Here is a 24466-nt window from a genome sequence, read left to right as displayed (position 1 = left end):
TTATCCAAGAAAATCTGTTTCTTATAGTTTTAACACAAATGAATCACAAAATTCCTTTCCAATCTCTTTAGTTGCTGAATTCTTTCTTAATTGTAGTGGCAAGAGAGGAGGCAGGGAACAGAAGTGATGATGGTTCACTGACCTTGCCAGGCAAAAACGGTGAGGGCAGGGTGTCGGCTGCAGACAACAAGGAACAATATGGCTCAGAAGCCACGCCATGGGAGGAATCCTGCAAAGCGAGAACATGAGCATCCTGTAGAATTGTCCACAATGACGCAGAAACAGCTACTGCTGGAGGAAAGCTCAACACAGGAGCAATGTAGCTTGAAAACACAGTAGATGCAAGTGTTGGTCCACCTTGTTGCGACTCTGCAGCCAGGCTTCGAATTGTAACCCATGTGTGTGGCAATTCAGCAGAGGCATTGGCAATGTGGGCCTCATTCTGTGTGCGGAGCTTGTAGATTTGTGGGCTTATGTCCAGCAAATCAGAGAGCTGTATTGTAATACACTTAAGCTGAGATGCACTTGTGGAAAGCATAGCCAAGGAGGTGGAGAGTGAAGTCATGCTGATCCAGTAACCAGCGCAGGTGGAACAGCTGGTGCCATTAAGAAAGTGGGCAGAAGGTGATTATGGTGTGACCACAGAGCAACAGTCATGAAAACTGGTGCAGTAAAGGTGAACAGGGTCGGGGGGGGGGGGGGGGGGGGGGATGTTGTGACATTAGGCATATAAGAATGTGTGACTCCACATCAAACCAAACCGAAGGAGACTGCATAGCTGAGGAGGAAACCACAACATCCTTCACTGGGTTATCATTCAGTGTCACTGGGCGGCATACACTGTCCATGCTGTTGTGCTGCTATGCATGAAGGTGGCTGTGTTGAGCCGGTTAAGGTTAGGTGGCCTCTGGTGTGGCTGGGCATAAATAATTGTTCACTTTTAAGCCAAATGCACATTACGTACACTTGTAAATGTGCAAGAACTGATAATAGGGTTTGAGGCACCAACACAGAAAGACACTGGTAGATTCATTGTTCCAAAGACAATGTGGACTGGCACATGAAGTCTGTTAATGTTGAAAAGCAGCCCAAAATAACTTGCAAACACACTAAGATGATGTCAGGGTCACCACTGTGTCTATTAGGTGTGTTAGGGTGGTAATAACACACTTTAGACATAAAATATACATTTATTTAGCACAGAAGTAAGCAAATACAACGTGGCAGTACAATTGTAGCATGCCAAGAGAGCATAGACAAAGATAAATCAAAGATGATGGAGTCCAAAGATATGGGCTTTACACCAGATGTGCCACACTTTCTTTATTACCAACTTGAAACCAGATAGAAAATTCATTTAGCCAGCTATTTTGTGTGTTTATACAGAGTACATGAATGTATTATATCTCATGATAGTCAATATGTATTAACTTGAAAATAAGTAAATAAAGGTCAATTGTGTTGAACCCATAAATATGTTCCATTTTTAGCTCTGCAGGTAAATCTGATCTTCCTGGGTAAGATGACATCCATATTTAAATAGTAAAAAATAGGAAAAATTTTTCACAAAAGTATCAGCTTACACCTGGTAATTTTTACCTCTGTAATTACATAAACATTAAAATGCCAGCTGCTTCTACTAATGGTATTCAATAAATGAAAGCATAGATTTCTGACCCTCCTGTTGACACGTACTTCTATCATATGACATTCTTGGGTTTGAAAACTACATAAGAGGTTTGTAAACCATTATAGTAAAGAAGTTTATAATTTTGGCAAAGAAATTGCCAGCTTAATTAATATTTCTCCCAAATTTTACACTGATATTTATTTTACTCCTTATACTTGCTATATTTGCCACTATATTATATTTACTGCTAGGTATTTTCTAATATAAAGTATCTGACACTGATGAAAAAGCAAAATAATAAGGTAGATTGAAACTATTTAAAAGTGTATACAATCCTTAGCTATCTGACAGTTCAAGATCATTATAGCCAGAACACTGTTTCACTCCTTAACCATCCAATCTACTGATAACAGTTTTGGTTGGTTGACATGTGTATCCTAATATGTCATTTTATCTTACCCTAGCGTAATTATTAAGCAATACAAAGTATCATCTAGTTGACACTACATTGAAATTGTTGCATATTGCTATGTGTCCTATTTACTGTATTGCAAAACATTCCCTTCAACTAAGCATTCCCTAGCACTGCATAACCTGAAATGGAATACACATACAGGAAAGGTAAATGCCAGGATTTGTACTGGTAGTAATGCATTGAGTGTACTGACAACATGTGCTAGCCTGAAAACATTAACCAGTGCATACTACGCTTACATACAAGCCCACCTAAAATATGGTGCAATATTCTGGGGAAATTCTCCAACTGCTCTGAGCACATGCCGACTCCAGAAGAAAGCAATGATGATTATTACTAGGAGCAAACACAGAGACTCCTGCTAACCCATCTTCAGAAAGTTGGAAATCCTTACACTGCCTTGCCTCTACATTCTTCAGACTCTAAAATTTTTCAGGAACCACATAGTGCCAACTGACCTCAGAGTCATAAAAAATAATGAAATACTTGAAAACAACACCAGGAAAAACGCAAACTGGCATGTTATACATACAAACACTCAACTGTGTAAAAAGGGAGTTTTCCACAGGGGCCTCCAACTGTTCAACAATCTTTCCACTAGTATTAAGTCCATGGAAGACAACATAAAATTTAGCAAAGTCATGAAGTCATATTTGTTGTGTCACTGTTTTTGCTCTGTAAGTGAATACTTAGAACAGTAATCTTGCTGTTTGTGTTTAATTGAAAACATTGAGCAATATAATGCATTGGGATACTATAGGCCTATGTTAATATATGTTAACAATGTTAAATGATATTTTCCAACATCTGCAACACACTGTGTACCATCAGATCACATGGAATAAAGAAATAAATGTCTAAATAATAAGTTGTTCAACGTAGCAGAACTTCCCATTGACACAAAGAAAAATAATTCTTAGCATAAGATCCTATATTCTTCTAAATCTATATCCTTCTAAATCTATTCTGTAAATAATGTGAAAGTATAGAGTCAAAGGCACATCCGTCCCATCATACAATAGACAATAGTGTGATGACACTGTGTCATGACAGTTTTAGGTGGGGAGTGTTTTGAACTGTGGCTGCACAAGATACCAGTAGAGGTTGGGTGCGAACCACAACTGCCAACAGCAGCAAACAATTGTGCTGTAGCCACTACCAAATGCTTTTTGTAGCCCAATTAGCTTTGTATTGTGGATTGTATGTTTTATCCTAACTTTTAAATGAGTGCAGAGACTAATCATGGTGCTTAAAGGGAATCGAATGCAACTTAAACAACAAAAGAAATCATACCAATCCCTATGACTGTTTTGTCAGATCTGCTTTTGTGGAAGGATATAACACAGACATAGGATGGCAACCTTTTGTGGGGGGAGATAGGTCTTATTACCCCACACTGCTTCTCTCCCCTTGGTCCATCTAAGTTCTTGTTTGTTTACAGTTCCAGCCAACTGCCATGATACTCTGTCCTTTTCATATCAGTGAGTGAATACTACAAAACATAGCAATATCTTAGTTGCTAATATTTGATATCTTCCTCTCCTGCATTAGTTTTGAAGTGAAACAAACTGACATCACAGTTACAGCTGTTTAACAGCACAGATAATTGAGTATAAATTCTTTCATAGGTTAAAATTCTGGACACTCAGAAGGCTTCGTCTAATCTGATTATGGTGTGTATAAATCACGTGACACTCAAACCCAACTACAGTGTATATCCACGGAGGTACAAGAGGGAAGAGGGTATGCCAGTTGTATGATATGGTACTTGGCACAAGATAACATTTTGGTTTTTAAAATATGCAATAGTTCCAGAAAAACATAATTGTTTCTGCAACAACCAGGTGATTCCATAACTCGTAATAAACATACAAATGTGGTATCATAGATCACAAATGAGAACAACGGTTGAACAGTCACAAAAATCTTAAGGTACTGTACCAGTACTGTCATCATAATGGTAGTCTGTGATTGACATAGTGACTTCGGCTGATGATATATGGGAGCTGGGGTGGTGGTGGGGTGGTGGCGGTTGGCACCCCACAAACCAAACATTATCATCTGTCACAGGTTGCTAGTTCTTTTCTTACTCTGCTTTGGATGCTATAGAACTAAATGTTTTTTTAGCTTTCTGAATGCATTTTTATTTCTCACAGGATCTGAAATTTTCATGTGTATATTTTATGAACACTTCAATGTACTGTTTTGGCTAACATAAATTCCAGATGTTGCTGTAAACATTTATGCTCTTAAATAATATTCCTTTATACACTTCATAGTATTGTTCTACCTCCTGTTTCCCCTCTCTCCACAAATAACTATTTACTAGCTACCTAGTTTTGTAATGATTTTGGTATCCTCTGATTTCATTACAAATGTGTTATATGCTTTCATTTTTTTCTTGCTCTCAAATGTATTTAACTTAAATGCCTTCTCATATTCCCCACTGCTGTCTTCAAATGCAGAGAAGAGGTAACAATGTCAGGAAATGTATTTAGAGTTGTAACAAACAAAGCAAGCAAACCTATGCCATCTAAAGACTGAAGCGATGTATACCAAAGAGCAAACATAAATAAGCGATGGGAATCATTCTGCAAAATCTTATTCTACACCTATGTTCAGAAAAACAACACCTTGGTTAACAAAATATAAGATGTTGATATTCGCAGGACATGTGGATTAGTATGTTCTGCAGAAATGAGTAGAGTTTGTCACCTCAGTTCAGCATGTGTCTTGTTGCCTACTAGGTGCAGGCTCCACCATGGGCCCTGTTAAGTTATTCCATGCTTGCTGGCACCAATGTGTATAAGGTGGGAATGGAGTCCTGTGACATAGCCATCCATGCTGCATTCCTCTGATTCCAAAATTCATCTGTGGTGGTTGGCATTGGGTCACAGTGCTGCACCTGTCATTTCACCATATCCCACACATTTTCAAGTGGTGGCAAGTCTGGTGATATGGTAGGCCAGGGCAAAAGGTTGATAGCCTGTGACTTCAATAATGCACATGTTCACACAACAGGCAGTAGTGCATTGTCTTGCTGAAAAATTGTCTTGGGTGTTGAGTAGAAAGGGCATGGCTATGGGTCACAGGATATCATTCATGTAGATCACACTGCTCACATTGCCCTTGACACCCAAAAACTGTGATTCGTTGTTGTACCCAATAGCACACCACACCACACCACACCATAAGGCCTTGAGTTGGCACTGTGTTTTGTGAAAATGCAGTCAATGTGATGCCCTCCCACTGTCTGTGGATACCAAAATTGGGCAATCATTTTCAGACAGACATAATATGGATTCATTCAAAAACACTATCTGATGCCATTCCTGTGCCCAGTGGTATCATTCCATATGACAGTGTGCCTAGCATGTTTCTGCACATTAGTCAAAGGTAGGCAGAGAAGTGGATGACACGCAGGTAACCTATGCTTTAATAAATAAAAATAGGCGGTCAACCCTGATAACATACTTTGTGTTACACTGTTCCACTGGAGCCAAGGATGATTCAGATCTGTCCTGCAATGCAGTTCAGATGCTGTGTTGATCTACTTGTGGGGGTTTGGGGTCTGTGTGGTGCAACCTGACCTGTTCTATGGCCTTCCGTAAACGATTTTGCACACACCTGTTAGACTGCCAAAACACTTTGCCCCACATGAGCAGCAATTTCCTGGATGGGTACATCACATTTTATGATGTCAGTAGTGCACCTGCTTTAAAACTCACTGATTTGTTGGTATGAACTGCGCGCATGTCTGTGAAGCATCCTCCAAATCTGCTCAAGTCACACTGATCCATTACCGTCAGTTTATAGTGAAAACAAGAGCTGAGGTATATCATACCAGCAGGTTGTGCTTGGCTGTGAAATTAATGTTGACCTTGAACCCATGGGTTGACATGATTCAAATGCTAATCATTCCTGCAGAACATACTAACATATATATATCCTGTGAATATGAATGTCCTATCTCTAGTCATTCAAGGTGTTCTGTTTATTTTATTTTTCTGAATATGAGTGTATTACATGGATCTTCCATGTCCATAAGTATGTAGGAATACAAATGTTAATTACAATAAAAATTGGGTCACCGCACATGCAAAAAGAAAGAGGGAAGAACTAAAAACTATGTATGAACAATCTCAGATAAATCCAACACAGGCAAACTGTGGTGCCTATAGGGACAAGAAGAGATTATGTGAGAAACTGATAAAATAAACCAAATCCAATTACCACATAAACAAAATTCCAGTGTCTGATAATATCACAGAGACCATATAGTCACATTTCAAGAAAAAAAAGGAAAGTGTAGAAATGAGAAAGAGTGGGAATATAACTGTAAAGAGAATTGGAAGGAAATCAGGGACCCAAAAGAAGTCAGTAATATTTGAAATCAGCATTATGTTGAGGTAGTGGACAAATCAATAATGAAGAGCTCACCTGACACAAAATGCACATAAAGTGTGCATGTAAGTAATCCTTGTGAGACCAAAAGTTTGTTCAGTCTCCCAGCAAATGAACCTGAATTCATAAAAACGATACACTAATTAAAAACAAAAAATACTTAAAGACCATATGGTATATCTACTAGACTAATTAAATATATTAAAAACAAAGATTCCAAGACTTACCAAGCGGGAAAGCGCCGGTAGATAGGCACAATGAATAAAACACACAAACAAACACACACACAAACACACACACAGAATTTCGAGCTTTCACAACCGGCAGCTGCTTCGTCACAAAAGACGGCAGGAAAAGGAAAGATGAAAGGATGTGGGTTTTAAGGGAGAGGGTAAGGAGTCACTCCAATCCCGGGAGTGGAAAGACTTACCTTAGGGGGAAAAAAGGATAGGTACACACACACACACACACACACACACACACACACACACACACACACACACACATACAAGCAGACATATTTGCGCGAGTATATACCTATCCTTTTTTCCTGCCCTCTTTCCTGATGAAGCAGCCACCAGTTGCGAAAGCTCGAAATTCTGTGTGTGTGTTTTATTCATTGTGCCTATCTACCGGCGCTTTCCCGCTTGGTAAGTCTTGGAATCTTTGTTTTTAATATATTTTTCCCATGTGGAATTTCTTTCTATTTTATTTACATCAAGACTAATTACTTACTTACAATAGCAAAAATTCTCTAAATATGGAAAGTGGAAACAATTTTTTGAGCTGAAATAATCCTTTTATAAATGTAAATCAGACTTCTTATATGCAAATACAAGCTAACAAAACACCTAATGTGTACAATAGTACTGTCAAGCTTGGAGACTTGAATCAGAGACATGACCTTATAAATTCCTTGGCATGGTAGTGGATAGGTACTTGACATTGGAGAAGTGTATGAATATTATTTTGCAATAAAATGGTTTCAGGTATATTTCTTGACTTAATTCCTTTGGACACTACGGGGGCTTAAGGCATCCAGGAGACCTCACCCTCCGTCTCTGTCTTTGGCTATTTATCTCAATTCTGACCAGGTCTTGCCAACTCTTTTTGCTTACCCTTCCACTGTCCTTTTCTATGTACCCCTAGGTCTACTCATCTTCCTTGTTCCCTGGGGATTCCATTCCAATGCTTTTTCCTCGATGGCTCCATCTGGTTTTCTCAATGTGTGCACCAACCAGCCCCATTTTCTCTCTCGTATCTGGTGTTCTATAAGTATCTGGTTTGTTATTTGCCAGAGCTTCTCATTACATATTTTTTCTGGCCACCAGATATTCATGATGCATCAGAGACATCTATTATTGACACTTTGTAACTCGGGTGTTGTCTTTTTCTCTATTTTATAGCTTTCACTGGCACTGGCGTTTGTATTAAATATATGGTTTTTTATTTTGTACCTGATATTTCTATTTTGTCATATTGGATACAATTGCATGAAGGCAGCATTTGCCTTTTTAATGAGGTTTTTCATGTCATCTCCTGCTCCACCATCTTTCGTCATTATGCTACTCAGATACAGGAAAGAGTCGAGTCTCCAACTGCTGCTCCCCTATTAACAGTGGCATCTTGGCACTTAAATGTTCCCTGAATTTACTATCATTTCCTTTGTTTTGTCTATATTTATCTTGAGGCCAGCAGTCTCTGCTTCTTCTTTCAACAAGTTTAACTTAGCTCGCATATCAGTCAGCCTTTGAGCTAATAAAACTATATCATGTGCAAAGTCCAAATCCTCCAGACATTCATAGATCCCCCATTGGATTCCTTGTCTCCTGTCTGCTGAGGCTCTCCTCATAACTGAGTTTAATACAAGTAAAAAAACATGTTGGTGCTAAAAATGCAATCCTGCTGGAATCCAGTTGGACTCCAGTTGTTACATTTATGGGCACTGTCATATTTCCCTTGTAGAGTACACAAAATTTGTATCTGTCATATAGATCTTTTATTATGTTTAAGATATTCTGTGGTATACCATCCTCCTGTCACACCTACCAGCGCATTTTGTTTCAGCGAATAAAAGGCCTTTTGAAAATCAATGAACGCCAGGTACATGGTTGCTTGGAATTCTTTGCTTTGCTCTAAAATGATCCTAAAAGTGTTAATCAAATCAACACAACTGCATTGGGCCCTGAAACTGACCTGTTCTTTATGCAGTCAATTTTCAAGAGTCTCTTTAATTCTGTTTAAAATAATTCTGGTGAGGACCTTACTGGGCTACTGGGCACTGACAACAATGTAATACTATGGCAGTTTTTGCTGTCTCACAAATTTCCCCTTTTTTTTTTTGGGGGGGGGGGGGAGGAGGGAGGAGGGAGGAGGGAGGAGGGAGAGCTTTACCACCAAAACATTTTTCTACTCCTTTAGCTATTCCCTTCTAAGCCAAATATGCTTCAGCAAGGGATGGAGCATTTAACAGTACTTTAAATATTGCCTTTTAAGAGCTCTGGTGCTATGTTGTCTTGGTCTGTAACCTTTGCATTCTTTACGGTTTTCAGAGCAATCCTTATTTTGTCCATTGTGGGGCACTGCAAGATTTATATCTTGGTCATCTTTGACTTCCTCTGGAATGTCTATTTCCTGTTCCTCTTGGTTGTCTTCCCAATCAACAGATTCTTGAAGTACTCCTCCCATCTCTGTAGCTGTGCCTGTTGAGTTGTATGCATCAGTCCAACCTTGTTCTTAACTGGTCCTTCATGTCTGAAGTTCTTCATTGATAACCGTTTGGTTATAATGTAGAGCTCTTTCATATTTTCTTGTCTTGCTGCCTCTTCTGCTAATTTTGCTTGCTAAGTTATCCATTTCCTTTTATCTTGACATAGCCATATTTTCACTTTTTTGTTCACCTCTGTGTATTCTTTATGCGCTTTGCTCTTCTGTGCTCTTGTCTTACAAAGATTTAACTTAAGTTCTAGCCCTTTCCTATATCTGATTTCATTCCATGTAGCACTGGAGATATGTTCCTTCCCTTGATGTGCCTTAAATCCTAAGGTTTTTTCTCCCACATCTAAATAACTGTCTTTGATTCTATTCCAACCTATTTGTTCCCTCTTTCATAAAGTTGTTTTTTTTTTTTTTTTTTTCCAGAGAGAACCTGGAATCCATTTGGTTGTTAAAGGGCAAATGTCCTTTGATCTGTTGGTCTGTTAACCTTGCCACACCTATTTTTTTGCTTCTGTGATTGAGCTTGGTTCTATTTGCCACTACTTCAACCTGAATTCCACCGAAATAGGTGGTGGTCACTTCCAATGTCGGCTCAGCTTATGGCTATGTGGTCTCTTTGGTTTTCAGTAACATGGTCTGGAGAAACCCATGTTATCTTAATGGCAGTTATGATGTGGAAACAATGTGCCTTCAATGACTGGGTCATGTCAAGCACACATTTCTATTAACAGTTCACCATTTACATTTCTGACCCTCATGCCATGTACACACATGATATGTTCAAACCCTTCATTTTCTGAACCAACTTCTGCATTCAATTCACCCCTTAAAATTTTTATGTCCCTAGAATTTGTTTGTCTAAGGACTCCAATAATCTCTGTATAAAATGCACCTTTTAATTCTTTTTTAACAATTTCAGTAGGTGCATAGCATTGAATAACAGTGACATACTACACATTTGTTTTAAAATCTGTGGTTGTTATACATTCTGTGACTGGTTTCCACTCCTGTAAACTCTTCTTGCTGCTTTTAGATAGTAAGAGCCCTACACCACTCCTATGCATTGAGTCCACACCTGTCTGACCCACATACAGCAGCATTCCACCATTTTGTGTTTGAAATTCTCCAGATTCTGGCCACCTTATTTTGCTTAGTCCCAATATATATCTAGTCAGTAGTTCTCCATCTCTTCTCCTTCCTGCCCCTCTCAATGTCCTTACATTCCAGAAACCAATATAGGTTTTCCTTTTCAGGCCAAAGGTCATATCCAGCCATTTCTCCTTTTAGTTTCTGTGATATGTGTTTTTTGGTAGTGCAAGTTATCAGCCCACAGCCCCCTAGTGTCCTGGTGGGGCTGCCACCTCATTGCCTGGACACCTGCCAAGGTTTTATTTCAGGGCCTTACCCCTTAGATAGCTTGTCTTCACTGCGACCATAGAACACTATCCATAACTTCACAGTAAGGGGTATGTGTATCACTGTTGTCCTGGTTTCCAAGGATCTTCCACTGTCCACATTAGGGGACTGTGCCTGGTGCCACACAATCACAGAGAAGGAAAGGATAGGATGGGACAGGATGGGGTTGGGCAAGGCACGACATGGCATGCCATGGCACATTGTGAGATGCTCTTCATCAGGATCTTCTATAGAGACTTGTCTGGCTTGGGAAGCCCTGCCAGAAGTTAGACTACTGCCAGTATAGCCCTCCACTTCACTGGTTCACACAAAACCACTTGCACACAGGGGAATGGTTTCATTAAGGCAGTGTCTCCTGGGGGAGGGGGGTGCAGTATATTTCTAACAAGAAAAATATTGTATTTCAGGCTAATTCATCCACAGATTTTGTATGGTAACCTAGTCTGGAGAAACCCTGCAAATGTGCGCGTACAAATAGTACTAAACCTAAAAAAAGGCTATAACATGCATTGAAAAATTATGTTCAAGATATCCCTCCAGAACTAAATTCAGAGAATTAAACATGTTAACAGTAGAGTCACTATACATATGTGAAACAATTATCTATCTAAAAAGTAACCAATGTTTCATTCGTAAACAGAGATATCAATAGCTATGACACAAGAAATAAACATGATTATCATACTGAAGGAAGTCCACGCAGATTAACTTACAAACCACCTTTAAAAGCAGGACCCCCTGTATGAAACAGTTTACAAAACTATATAAAGCAGAGAACATGTCTACTTTCAAAAATAAACAAAAATGTCACTAGATTAAAACTTCTCCATACAGTGTTAAAGAATACATTGTAGCAAAAAATTAATGTTTATAATGTAAATGTGCAAATATTTTTAAAAAACTTTTGAAAAGCATAAAGTAATTTTAATTTATGGTAATTGTGTGGGTACAGGGTGATTATAATTAAAGTTGAACTTTCAAACCACTGTAGAAATAACACCACTGGTCAGAACGACCTCAAATTGCAATGGAATATCAATGCAGAAGGGGGAAAAACATACGGCACAAGAAAAATAGATAGTTACAAAATGTAGTGATAGATGGTGCTGTAAGCATCATAATTTATTAGTGGTTGACTAAAAGTGAGAAATAATGCCTAAGGTGTATGTTTGATGCTAAACAAACTGTGCTACTCAATATGCATGGGTGTACAGGTGTGATACTGTTACTTACATAAGCCCATCCAAGGCAAGGTCATATCGCATCAGAAGGGAAATTTGGTTTTTAGTTGTCCTGAGCCAAAAACCAAATAAAAAGCATAAATTACATTGGTTTTTAATTGTCCTGTGGCCAAAAACTGCCTAAAAAGCATCAATAAAATTCAAATTGGAATATTAATTTCCATGTGGTGGTGCAAAACATGTTCAATATGCTGTCCACCATTTTCTTCAAGTAGAAATCTAGAAACAGCATGTTCCAGAACTGATCGAACTGTCTCCAAGGTCATGTTCAGAATGTGTTGCACAGTGTGTGCCTTCAATGCAGCTAACTTTACAATAGGAACACTGAACACATCATCTTTCCGATAGCCCCATAGCCAGAAGTCACATGGATTAAGATCAGGTGATCGGAATGGTCAGGCTGTAGGAAAACGGTAGCTGATAGTTCTACCATTTTTGAAATGGTGCTTCAGCAGCTGCTTAACTGGATTTGCAACGTGCAGAGATGCACCATCTTGTGTAAAAATGAACCCATCCACACATCCATGCTCTTGGAGAGCTGGAATGATGTAGTTGCACGAAAGACACTCATACCGCTTACCAGTGATGGTACAGGTAACAGCACCACAAGCACATCTCTCTTCAAAAAAACATGGCCCTATGATAAATGATGCCATAAACCTGCAGCACACAGTGACCTTTACAGGATAAAGTGGTACTGGTGGATCTGTGTTGGCTTTTCCATTGCCCACATTTGACAATTCTATGCATTGACAAGTCCTGTCAGATGGAGGTGTGCTTTGTCTGTCCACAGAATCATCCACAGTTAATCATTGTCCACTTCCATGCAAGCAATAGATTCTAAATCAAAGGTCTTTCTTGCTGGCAGGTCAACAGGAAGCAACTCTTGCACATGGGTAAGTTTGAATGGGTAGCAAAGAAGAATGTTTCGTAGGATTTTAGGTACCATGCTCACAGGTATGTCCAATGTTCGGGCAATTCTCCATGCACTACATGTTTGTGCACCACCACTCATCTCCTCCTGAATTGCTGTGGCCACTGCTTCCACTGATGTTGAATCAGTTAATTTCTTCCCTCTACCAGGTTGCACACCCAAGAGAGACCGTCTTTTTTAATTTCCGAATCATTTTCTTCAGACCAATGGCAGTCATCAAACTAACACCTTTTTTTCAGACCCTTCAGTTTCCAGGACTTCTGCAGAGTGACTTGTGCACAGTCAGCATTCTTGTAATACAGCATTACAAGCAGAGTGCAATCCTGCATTTAGACAGCCATGGCAACTGTTGCAGACGCAATAGGAGGAAGAGCTTTGTATCTGGCATGTTTATACCAATTTCAATGGGTCATGCACATTACAGGTGTTTTCATTTATGTATTCTGACACTTATAGCACCACCTATTGATCAATTTTCACACTATTTTTTTTTCTTCTGCTATGCATTTTTCCCCTTCCTTGATAATATTCCATTGCAGTTTGATGTCATTGTGACCCGTTGTGTTATTTCTACGGTGTTTTGAAAGTTTAACTTTAATTATAATTACCCTGTATATCAACTTTTTAGATGCTTGTAATTTAGAGGCTATTTTTGAAGGAATCACTCATTTTACAGATATATGCATGTAGTTATGCATTCTCACAACTTGTAAATTTGCAAACGTTATGTAAACTTGTCCAATACTATTCTGTAGAATGGTCCAGGGACATAAGTTAGTTTCTTTATCAATAAACACACACAAGCAGTCTTGAAAATACAAAAGAAACCAGTTTATCCTCCCTTTTTATGTATATGATGGTGTAATCAAACTACTGTAGGAAAAGTGTACACCTGGTTAAGTTTACATTCCTGTAAATAAATTGATCTTGTTATTAGAATATACTACAGTTTTATGCCACAACAAGCAATTTTTAAATTTATTACATGCCAAATGAACAGCTGGCAACTCCTCCTTCATAACAGTAAACGGCTTTCCATGCTTTTGTAGTGTCTCATTTCCAAAGGCTATTGCCCTATGTTCTGTATGTTTATCTGCAGTTCCCTTCTATTGGAACAGATGAGTCTCCAACCAATTGCACTGCTGTGTGTCATGACACTGAATGGTTCAGTCATGTCTGTGCAAAAAATTTACTTTCATACATAATTCTATTAAACATGTCAAATACTTCTTGGCAATGTTTGTTTGAAACCCAGATGGAGGTATCCTTTAAAAGGTTCTTTAAACATGGTGTGTTTAAAACTAATATACTGATGAATGTTCTATGGAACCAATAAAGCCAATAAAGTGGTTTCAACTGCTTCTTTGCTTTTGGAACAGAAAATTTTGAGAGGGTTTAAACTTTTTTCTCGTCAGGCAAAATTCCTTCTTCAGTAATACTGTGCCCAAAAGATAAAAGTTGCACTCTTCCCATGACATACACCCCTCGCCCTCACCTTAATTTCTATGTAATTCCCCCAAACTTTCCCAGATTCTGTCAATGATAAAAATGTCAGCAACATAGCGTTAATATACCCAAATGTTCCCTCCCTAAGACAAAAGATAATTCATGAACAAACTTGGCTGTAGGCTAAAAGGTACAAATTTAGTATTCCAGCAGCTTCTCTGTATAGAAATGCAGTATACTTTCTGGAATTCAGTTGAAGTGGTATTCGATGGAAACTGGAAGTAAATTCTGAACGGGTTACTAATTTTATGTATCCAAATGTTTGTAAATAATTCATTGTTGTTCTCTGTGTCATCTGTTGCTTTCCAAACACTTCCTTGTCTTGAATCCAATACCAATCTTAACCCACCATCTACTTTTGACACAACCACCAGTCGGCTATTATATTCACTGCCACTCTTCCCAGTTACTCACCAACTCTCCATTTTTTGTATTTCACTCTGTGCTGTCGCCCTATTTGTGAATGGTACCTCAAAGTTTAATGAAAAAAATGCTCAAGTGGTTTCAGTTTTAGCTTACATTCATAATTTTTACTGTTCCAGGCTTCTTGTCAAAAACAGTCTACATCAGTTCCCTTAATTGTAGTTTGGTTAGGACTGAAATTTTCTGCTTCCTCCAAGTTAGCTTTAACTAAGTGACCTTTATGTTTATCAGTAGATTCTTCCCCATTATAATTATCACCAAAGCATCATCTCTCATCAGCAAAAGTTATCCCCCAGCCCACCCAATTTTGTTATTGGTTTTGGTACAATTTTAAATAATCAGTCATGTTTTTGAAGAAATTCTGCTTTTTGAGTTAGTGAATACCATTAAATCCTACTTCAGTCCTCATGAACCAGTCCATCCTTTTGTAATCATTACATCCCCAACAGAAAAGGATAAAAGTAACTTCATTTCACAATCTTACTATATCTACCAGTTGTTCCCGTTTCTTCACTCCTACCACAGGCAGTTTTGAAATCAATGTTGTTTCATTTTCTCTCTTAATTTCTGATAGATCCCACTGATAGGACAACCACATCAAGTAAATAATTCCCTTCCAGTTTTCAGCTTTTGCATAAATGTACTGATTCCCATGTAAATCCATATTCCTCATTCTTGGATGGCAGACTTTGGTCCATTGTTAGACTGCTAGGAAAATGCAACAATTCTGCAAAGGAGTTTACTTAGAAAACACTTCTGTGGCCATCAAATACTATTGCTAAAGTGTGAAAGACCCATATCAACATCTAACAGGTGTTGTGGGACATAAACAAGAGGGCAGTGTGAATGAGCATAAGTTTGACCAATGGGCATTTGTCATTTAAATTATGGAAAAATCTGAACCAGGAGATTCTTAAACACAGACCTCTATCTCATGAAAGGAAACATAAGACTTGTAATATGTGGGTAACCATCTCAATAAATACAAACACCTCAAGTGTTAACTGAATAGGCAAATACTTGATCCCTTTTATTTAGTGTCCAGTAGTAAAAACTGCAGTTCAGTACCTGCAGCTATGTGAAACCTGCTTTTTCTATAGGTGTATACACACAGATTTGCCCTCATAATGTGGAAATCGACAAAGTAGATTGGACTGATCATCAGAGATTATCCATATAACTGATTTCATTTTATTATGGAATACTTATTCATAACCACAATAAAGATGAAAGGTCAATAATCCTGGTCAGTCTGCATGGATATAAGTGTACAGGTAGGGTGAAACACTGCTGACTTTTGTAATTCATGGAGTGTAGAAGGCACCTGTCTTATTTTCTGAATCCAATAATTTGCTTTTACAGAAATAAAATGCCTCATCAATGCCTCAGTACTGCTCTGAATCACCCCAGAAGGGTTTTTCCTTCTGTTTCCAAATTTTGTACCCATACAAAATGAATTTCGATACGGTAGCAGAGATTTTGTTTGCAGATGAATATGTATTTTTTGTCCTGTAAACCAAATACTCCATTGAGGGTATTCTTTTTTTGTGTATTGCAGGAATGAGTTAATTGAATTTTTTTCGGAAAAATATAAGAGCAGCTCTGAAGTTGAGCTATGCACTGAGATAAATAAGAATCTGTACGCTGAAATTCTTGAAGAAAGGATATGCAACTATATGAAAATAACAGATTCTGTTTCAAAAGTTATAGTTATTGATGAAAATGCAACAGAGACATGCCCTCAGCTGACTCTAAAAATGCAGGTAACATTTCAGCAAACAGTTCTAAGAACTAAATTAGAAAAGGTACCTGTAATTATTTTTAATCCCTATTAATCCTTTTTCCGTACAGCAAATGGTTGCAGCAGCCCTGAGATCGGGACCACAGTCTGAAGTTCTAGTGGATGCATTCAACTTGAAAATAACAAGACATGACATTGGCACTTTAAAGAAGAAAAATTGGCTTAATTGTCAGGTGAAATATACCTTCTTGTCAATCAATATCTCCATCTTGTCATAAACTTACCCTAGATATTAAAACTGGTTCTTGTTATAGGTTATCAATTTTTACATGAGTCTGCTCACTGAGAGGGGAAAACAGAATGGATATCCATCAGTTTACACCTTCAACACTTTCTTCTTCCCAAGGCTGTACTCCAGTGGTTTTTCTGCAGTAAGACGGTGGACTCGGAAAGTAATAAAATAAATCATTATCTATAGTGCTTCCAAGGCCTATCAGTTTGTGTTTCATGTACTTTATTGATAAGTAATTACTAAAGCTTCTTACAGGGACTGGCAAATATTAAGTTCATAGGAGCAGCAGCAATGTTAAGAAAGGGAAAAAAAAAGGACTTGCTAGGTTACGATTTTGAATTGGAAGAGTAAATTACTGTATATTGCACCCTCAAAGTAGAGTAGTTATTTTGACTATTGACAATCTCATGTGAGAGGAATTTTAGAGATGTTTTGATTGTACCATTCCAGTTATCCATAAATCATTGTAGTATGTACAATCATTGAACTATATGAAATAAAATTGTTGTAACTCCAAAACAGTATGTGTTAGGAAATTTAAAGTGCATGGTTGGCCATAGGGCATGATGGGAATTAGTATGCACTGTATGGTTTGATTTAGCAATGAAGCCCACTTTAATTTGGATAGGTTCATCAATAAGCAAAAGTGGTGCATCTGGGGGGAATGAGAATCCGCATTTCACAATGGAGAAGTCTCTTCGCCCTCAATGGGTGACTGTGTGATATACAGTGCCCAGTCACAGAATAATTGGTGTCATATTCTTTGATGGCATGATGATTACTGAATGGTACATGAAGGTTTTGGAAGATGATTCCTTCCCCATTATCCAAAGTGATCCTGATTTCGACAAGATGTGGTTTATGCAAGGTGGAGCTTGATCCCATTGAAGCAGGAGTGTGTTTGATGTCCTGGAGAAGCACTATGGGGACTGTATTCTAGCTCTGGGGTACCCAGAGGCCACTGGCATGGATCTCAATTGGCCGACATGTTCTCCAGATCTGAACACATGTGACTCCTTTTTGAGGAGCTATATTAAAAATGTGTACAGCAATAACCCCAAAACTATTGCTGAGCTGAAAACTGCCATTCAGGTGGTCATTAGCAGCATCAATGTTCCAGTGCTTCAGTGGGTCATGATTTTTAATATTTACATTTTGAATAAAGTGTGTGCATGCCATATTTTATAACTAATTTATGGTTTTTTCTTTATTATTTAGTATTTAAAATTGCCTTTAAATATGTCTGCTTGTGTCTGTGTATGTGTGGATGGATATGTGTGTGTGTGTGCGAGTGTACACCTGTCCTTTTTTACCCCTAAGGGAAGTCTTTCCGCTCCCGGGATTGGAATGACCCCTTACCCTCTCCCTTAAAACCCACATCCTTTCATCTTTCCCTCTCCTTCCCTCTTTCCTGAAGAAGCAACCATCGGTTGCGAAAGCTAGTAATTCTGTGTGTGTGCTTGTGTGTTTTGTTCATTGTGCCTGTCTGCTGGTACTTTCCCGCTTGGTAAGTCTTGGAATCTTTGTTTTTAATATATTTTTCCCATGTGGAAGTTTCTTTCTATTTTATTTACATCATCATTGTATAAACACTTACTTAAAATTGTTTTCCATGTCTAGTTTTCCTTTTCATAATTATTTTATGGACATGAAATGATTAAATTTAAAATTTTCCTTGACGTTTACACTTGTTCTGCATGTACGTTAGATGTTACCAGAGATCAATTTTCATTCTTCTGGCGTTTTATTTGATATGAGTCAGATCACTGTAACTGTGTCACATAAACAAGTGACAGCTGTATTTTATTTATTTATTTTCAGATTGACATATTTGCCTATGAAATACTTATAGTACCCATTCATCTCAGTATACACTGGTGTATGGTTGCAATAAACTTCAAGAAAAAAACTATGTGCTACTATGACAGTATGAACAGCAGCAATAATGTCTGTTTAAAGGTAAGTTAAATAAATTAATTCCTGCATTTCAAATTTTTGTTTTATTTTTGTGGTCTCCTTGATACTTTAAGAAACTGAAAGAGTGGAATGAGGAATGGTGACATCCGCACCTCCCCCCCCCCCCCCCCAACCACTTTCCCACTTTCTGTGCGTATTTAGTTGAATTTATAGCCCTTAGATTTGACTGATCTATCATGTAATCAAAGTTCAATGGATTCCTTTTAGCACTAGTTCAAAAAAATATTTTTCTGGGCCATCACATCTAGTCCTGGTACTGCTGTCCCCTCCAAACAACAACTTAAAAGTATACCTCTCACCACTCAGTATTATACTGGTTTTAAATGTATTAATCAGATCCTTCAAGGCCATGACATGCTAAAATCATGCCCTGAAATGAGGTCCATTATGTTTGACAGTTTGCCCATACACCTAGAATAACTTTTGGTTGACGCACCCCTGACACAAAGAAAAAACACCAGTGTCCTGTCCTGGTGAGACCCTATGCAGCTTCAGCACCCATTTCTCTATCCCACAGCTCTTACCATTGTGACTGTCCCCAATGTAAGACTTGCCCTCCGCACGCCCCTACCACCACCTATACCAGCCCTATGACTGGAAAACCATAATCTATCAAAGAGAGAGCCATCTGTGAAATGACACATTGTGTACCAGCTGTTGTGTAAACTCTTTTTGTGACTACTGCAAAGTTATCAATTGGGATTAATTTGCATAGACAAAGGGTGTATTCTGGCAACATGAAATATCATGCTGCAGAGCATGCTCTACTACACACACGTTTCTGGATTCTTCCGCCAGACATGACTTTTTCAGAACTCTAAGTGGGAACTGGTGTTACAATATTAATTTGGTTCTTGTCCCCTACCTAGCTTTAATTTACATTAATTGTTTTCCTTGGTCTTAGCATTTCTTCTCAGTGACTGTTTCCTTCTTCATTCCCTTTCAGGTTTCTACATATTTTAATTTCTGATTTGCGTATTTACCTGCCCCCCCCCCCCTCTCTCTCCTCCCACCCTCTACCACTGCCAAACATAATTCGTTTAGCTTTCAGCTCTTTTTAACTCTTGCACAATGTTTCGTCACTAATCTCTGTCCTGTGTATTACCCTGTCTTTCATCTTTAAGCTCTCAGGATTTCAAATCTTAGCTGGTGCAGCCCCCAACAGTTCCATCCTGTCTGGTAAGTCTCTTGACCCAGAGCCCTGGGCATATTTCCCAAACTGTTCCCTTTTCCTAAATCTCATCAGTCTTTTTCCCTTCATTCTTCTTCCAAACCCTTCGACCCTTCTGCCAGAAGAAAGAGCCACTGTATGCAAAATTTTGCACATTTCTTCAGTCTTTGTGTACTTTCGGTTACCACTGCTTGGTAATTACATTTTTTTTATCCATCCAGTTGTATTACACAGAAGAGCCACAGAAACTTGTACACCCACCTAATACCATGTGGAGGGTCCTCACAAGCATTCAAAAATGCCGCAACACAATGTGACATGGACTTGAATAATATCTAAAGCAGTGCTGGAGGAAACTGACAAAATGAATCCTGCAAGTCTGTCTATAAATCTATAGTACAAGAGGGTGGAGACCTTTTATGAACAGTGCATTGCAAGGCATCCAAGATATGCTCAATAATATTTATGTCAGGGGAGTTTGGTGGTCAGTGGAAGTCTTCAAATTCAGAAGAGTGTTCTTGGAGCCACTCAGTAGCAATTCTGGGTGTATGGGATGTTGCATTGTCTTGCTGGAATTGTCCAAGTCATTTGGAATACGCAGCGGGCATGAATGGATGCAGGTGATCAGACAGGATGCTTACATACATGTCACCTGTCAGCCATATCTAGACATACCAGGGCTCCCATATCTTTCCAACTGCATGTTCCCCAGACCACTACAGAGCCTCCACCAGCTTGAACATTCCCCTGCTGAGTGCTGGGTCCATGGAGTCATGAAGTTGTCTCCATACCCATACACTTGATACAATTTGAAACGAGACTTGTCCGACCAGGCAACATGTTTCCAGTCATTAACAGTTCAATGTCACTGTTTACAGGTCCAGGTGAGGTGTAGAGCTTTGTGTGGACACTGATGCTTCATGGCCCAGAATTGAAATCTGCAGCAATTTGCAGTCATTCTCTACAGTCATTGTTAGTCCTGTTCTTGCAGGATCTTCTTCTGGCTGTGATGATGTTGGAGATTTGATGATTGATCAGTTTCCTGATATTCAAGGTACACTTGTGAAATGGTCGTAAGGGAAAATCCCCAATACACCGCTAACTTTGAGGTGCTGTGTCCCATCGCTCACGTGCCGATTATAAAACCGCATCGGAACTCACTTAAATCCTGATAAACTGTCATCATAGTAGCAGTAACTGATCTTACAATTGCACCAGACACATGAGATCTTATTTAGGCATTGCCAAGTATAGTGCCATATACTGCCTGTTTACATATTTCTGTATTTGAATACGCCGGCCGATACTAGTTTCTTTGGCTATTGAATGTGTAATGAAAGTGCCTTGATTTTTCCTACATCATACTTCCATTATCAAGCACAGCATCAGATCTGACTATCTGGTGCCTTTACCTTTCCTCAGGCCAAACTGATCATTATCTAACAGATCCTGATTTTTCTTTTCCATTTGTTCTTGGTGGCAACTTTGATCCCTGAGCTGGTGGGGTGATTGTGAGATATTTATTGGACCTGCCTGCCCTTGCTGTCTTTTGGATTGTGTTTATGATACTTCTCCTAAAATCTGATAGTATGTCTCCAGTTTTACAGAGTGTGCGCACAAATGTAGTTCTCCCAGGGGGCCCGCAGCTCTTTGACGGGTCTATGCTTAGCTCCCAGGGGGCCCTGGGCTCTGCAGCATCTTTTTCCTTTGGTGCTGCATGTTTATAGTCTTTCTATTCTTTTTCCCTTCCCTTGGGGAACAAGTCTAGGGTGTTTTTGGAAATGTTCCCCATTATCTGTAGGTGACAAAAGAACAGTCTCACCACTGTTTTTTGTTCCTTTTTTTGTTCCTTTTTTGTTCCTTTTTTTGTTCCTTTTTTTTGTTCCTTTTTTTTGTTCCTTTTTTGTTCCTTTTTTGTTCCTTTTTTTGTTCCTTTTTTTGTTCCTTTTTTTGTTCCTTTTTTTTTTGTTCCTTTTTTTGTTCCTTTTTTTTGTTCCTTTTTTTGTTCCTTTTTTTGTTCCTTTTTTTTGTTCCTTTTTTTTGTTCCTTTTTTTTGTTCCTTTTTTTTTTGTTCCTTTTTTTTGTTCCTTTTTTTTGTTCCTTTTTTTGTTCCTTTTTTTGTTCCTTTTTTTTTGTTCCTTTTTTTTGTTCCTTTTTTTTGTTCCTTTTTTTTTGTTCCTTTTTTTTGTTCCTTTTTTTTGTTCCTTTTTTTTGTTCCTTTTTTTTGTTCCTTTTTTTTGTGTTGTTCCCTTTTTTTGTACCCTTTTTTTGTACCCTTTTTTGTACCTTGTACCCTTTTTTGGTTCCCTTTTTTGGTTCCCTTTTTTGTTCCCTTTTTTTGTTCCCTTTTTTTGTTCCCTTTTTTTTGTTCACCTTCTCCTGTCCTTTCTCTGCTTTGGTGTTCAAGATTCCTCTTTCCCTTCTTCACCCCTGTGCATTCCTGAAGGCTGACCCATGCACCGGCATATAACAGCTGACTGGGTAATGGGTATTTCCCAGCCACGGGTCGATAGGTAGGGTTTGCATGTACCCGTGGTACAGGGCAGGCCCAGGGAGGTGCGATTGCCTAAGTTGCTATCTTCTGAAATTGCCAGTTGGTCCCTCTGTCAGGTGTTAGGGAGGTGTGAGCTGTAGTGTGAACAGTCACCTAAGGCAGGTGCACTCCCTTGTGATGGCCCCCCCAGTTGGAAGCAGCGCACCATTGAAGTCACTGGCAATCGGGGATTTCTTTTCAATGAACCAATCATCATCTTTGCAGTCCATATCTACCAGACATAAACAGAATGAAGCTCCTGATTCAAAGACCCTCCCAGCTGCACCACAGTTCCTCATGGTTTCACATACTGAGGACAGTCAGTCCTTCACAACAGTAAATCCATTCCTTATTCAGAAAGGTGTTGACGCAATTGTCAGCCCTACAAAATCCTGCTCTTGTTTTTGTAATGGCACTTTGCTTTTGGGTACTACTACTGATTCTCAAGTACAACTGCTTGCTGTTTCATGTCTCCATGACTATCCTGTTTTTGTTGATACCCATAGAGCTCTGAATTATTCCCTTGGCATTATTTACCCTGTGCTGCACATTGGTCTGAACAAGACTGAAATCCAAATGTACCTCTCTGATCAGGGTGTCATTGCCAGCCATAGAATGATAAAAGAGATTGGTGCCTCCTTAGTGTCCACATGTGCTCTTTTTCTCACCTTTGATAGAGTGATGCTTGTGTGAAACATCAAAGCAGGCTATGAAGTTACCACAGTTCAACTGTATATTTCGAACCTGATGCACTTTTACCAGTGTTGTCATTTCACCCACACTCGCATGCTTGTTGACACTCTACCAAATGTGTAACCTGTGGTAGGGATGCATATGAGAGCAATAGTATGTCTCCTCCTTCATACTATATCAACTGCAATGGTGACCATGCCACCTCCCCTCAAGATTGTCCAGTGTATCTCAATGAGCAGGCTGTCCAGGAGATCTGGGTAAAGGAAAAATACCTTACCTGGCTAATCACAAACCCTGTATTCTACCATCCGTCACCTACACTACTGTTGTTGCTACCTCTTGCTCCATGAAGGACATAGTCACACAGACATGCAACCTCAGATTCAGCACTGTTGTGAAATCATCCAGTGTCATGGTGGCATCACTGTCTCCTCATCCAGCTGTTTAATAAGCCATCAAACTCTCACCTCATAGGAAGAAGTCAGCAGCTATACAACCAGCAGGCCAGAAAGGACAGAAGGAATTCTCCTGTGAAGACTTCCTACATCCCTTCAACCAACCTGTGCTAAGCAGAAAGGTTCAAAGAAGTCAAACAAATGCAAATGGTCTTCTCCTTCACCAACTTGGTGATTCTTTCTGATGGTGTCACCACATGATACCCTCACCCAGCCAAATCTATGTCATTGGTGTGCACCACTAACCATTTTCTGTGCTGGGCTCCGCAGGTCAACAGCAGAAGAAAGCTGACACTTCTGTAGACCACCTGGAGCAGGATCCTCCAGCCTCTGTGCCCTGTAGCAGAGAGTCTTCAAGGGCTGGCACTCAGCAGCTGCTTCCTTCAGGAATTTTTTAAAGACCAAGTTTTCAATGTATGTGTGGGTTCTGCCCTGCTGGACACCTTTATCCAGGAAAATAGTGTGCCTCAAGGTTTCGTTGTGAGTGTCTTCTCTTTGCTATTACCATTAGCCATATAATGGCCTGTCTCCTGCTGGGCATCTCTTGTTCCCCTTTTGTTGACAATTTTGCCATCTATTGCAGTTCTCCACGGACTTTCCTCATTGAGTGGTGTCTTCAGCAATGTCTCAATTGTCTTTACTCATGCAGCATCAACAACTGCTTTAGTTGTTCCACCAAAAAAACCATTTTTATGAATTTCTGAAGGTGCAATTGGGTTCTTCTACTGTCTTTACATCTTAAGTCACTTTATCTTCCATTCATTAAATTTTTGTGGCTCATGCTTGAAGGGAAACTTCCTTGGTCCTCCCACATGTCTTACTTGGCAGCGCACTGTATGTAGCCCCTCAGTGTCCTT

General features: G+C 39.1%; 1 protein-coding gene across 1 annotated transcript in view; it reads left to right on the top strand.

Annotated features, from left to right (window-relative positions):
- LOC126267940 (sentrin-specific protease 1-like) overlaps positions 1-24466 on the top strand; it is a 94610-nt gene that overhangs the window by 40620 nt on the left and 29524 nt on the right. Inside the window, exons 3-6 of the mRNA XM_049973253.1 lie at positions 16306-16510; positions 16599-16721; positions 16803-16940; positions 18602-18739. Coding sequence (XP_049829210.1) covers positions 16424-16510; positions 16599-16721; positions 16803-16940; positions 18602-18739 — 486 coding nt within the window. The 5' untranslated portion in view covers positions 16306-16423. The remainder of the gene's footprint in view (positions 1-16305; positions 16511-16598; positions 16722-16802; positions 16941-18601; positions 18740-24466) is intronic.

This window comes from Schistocerca gregaria, chromosome 4 (assembly GCF_023897955.1).
Source record: "Schistocerca gregaria isolate iqSchGreg1 chromosome 4, iqSchGreg1.2, whole genome shotgun sequence".
NCBI classification, from domain to species: Eukaryota; Metazoa; Arthropoda; class Insecta; order Orthoptera; family Acrididae; genus Schistocerca; species Schistocerca gregaria.
Note: the sequence above shows the minus strand (reverse complement) of the source record. Positions and strands in the feature narration are given on the sequence as shown.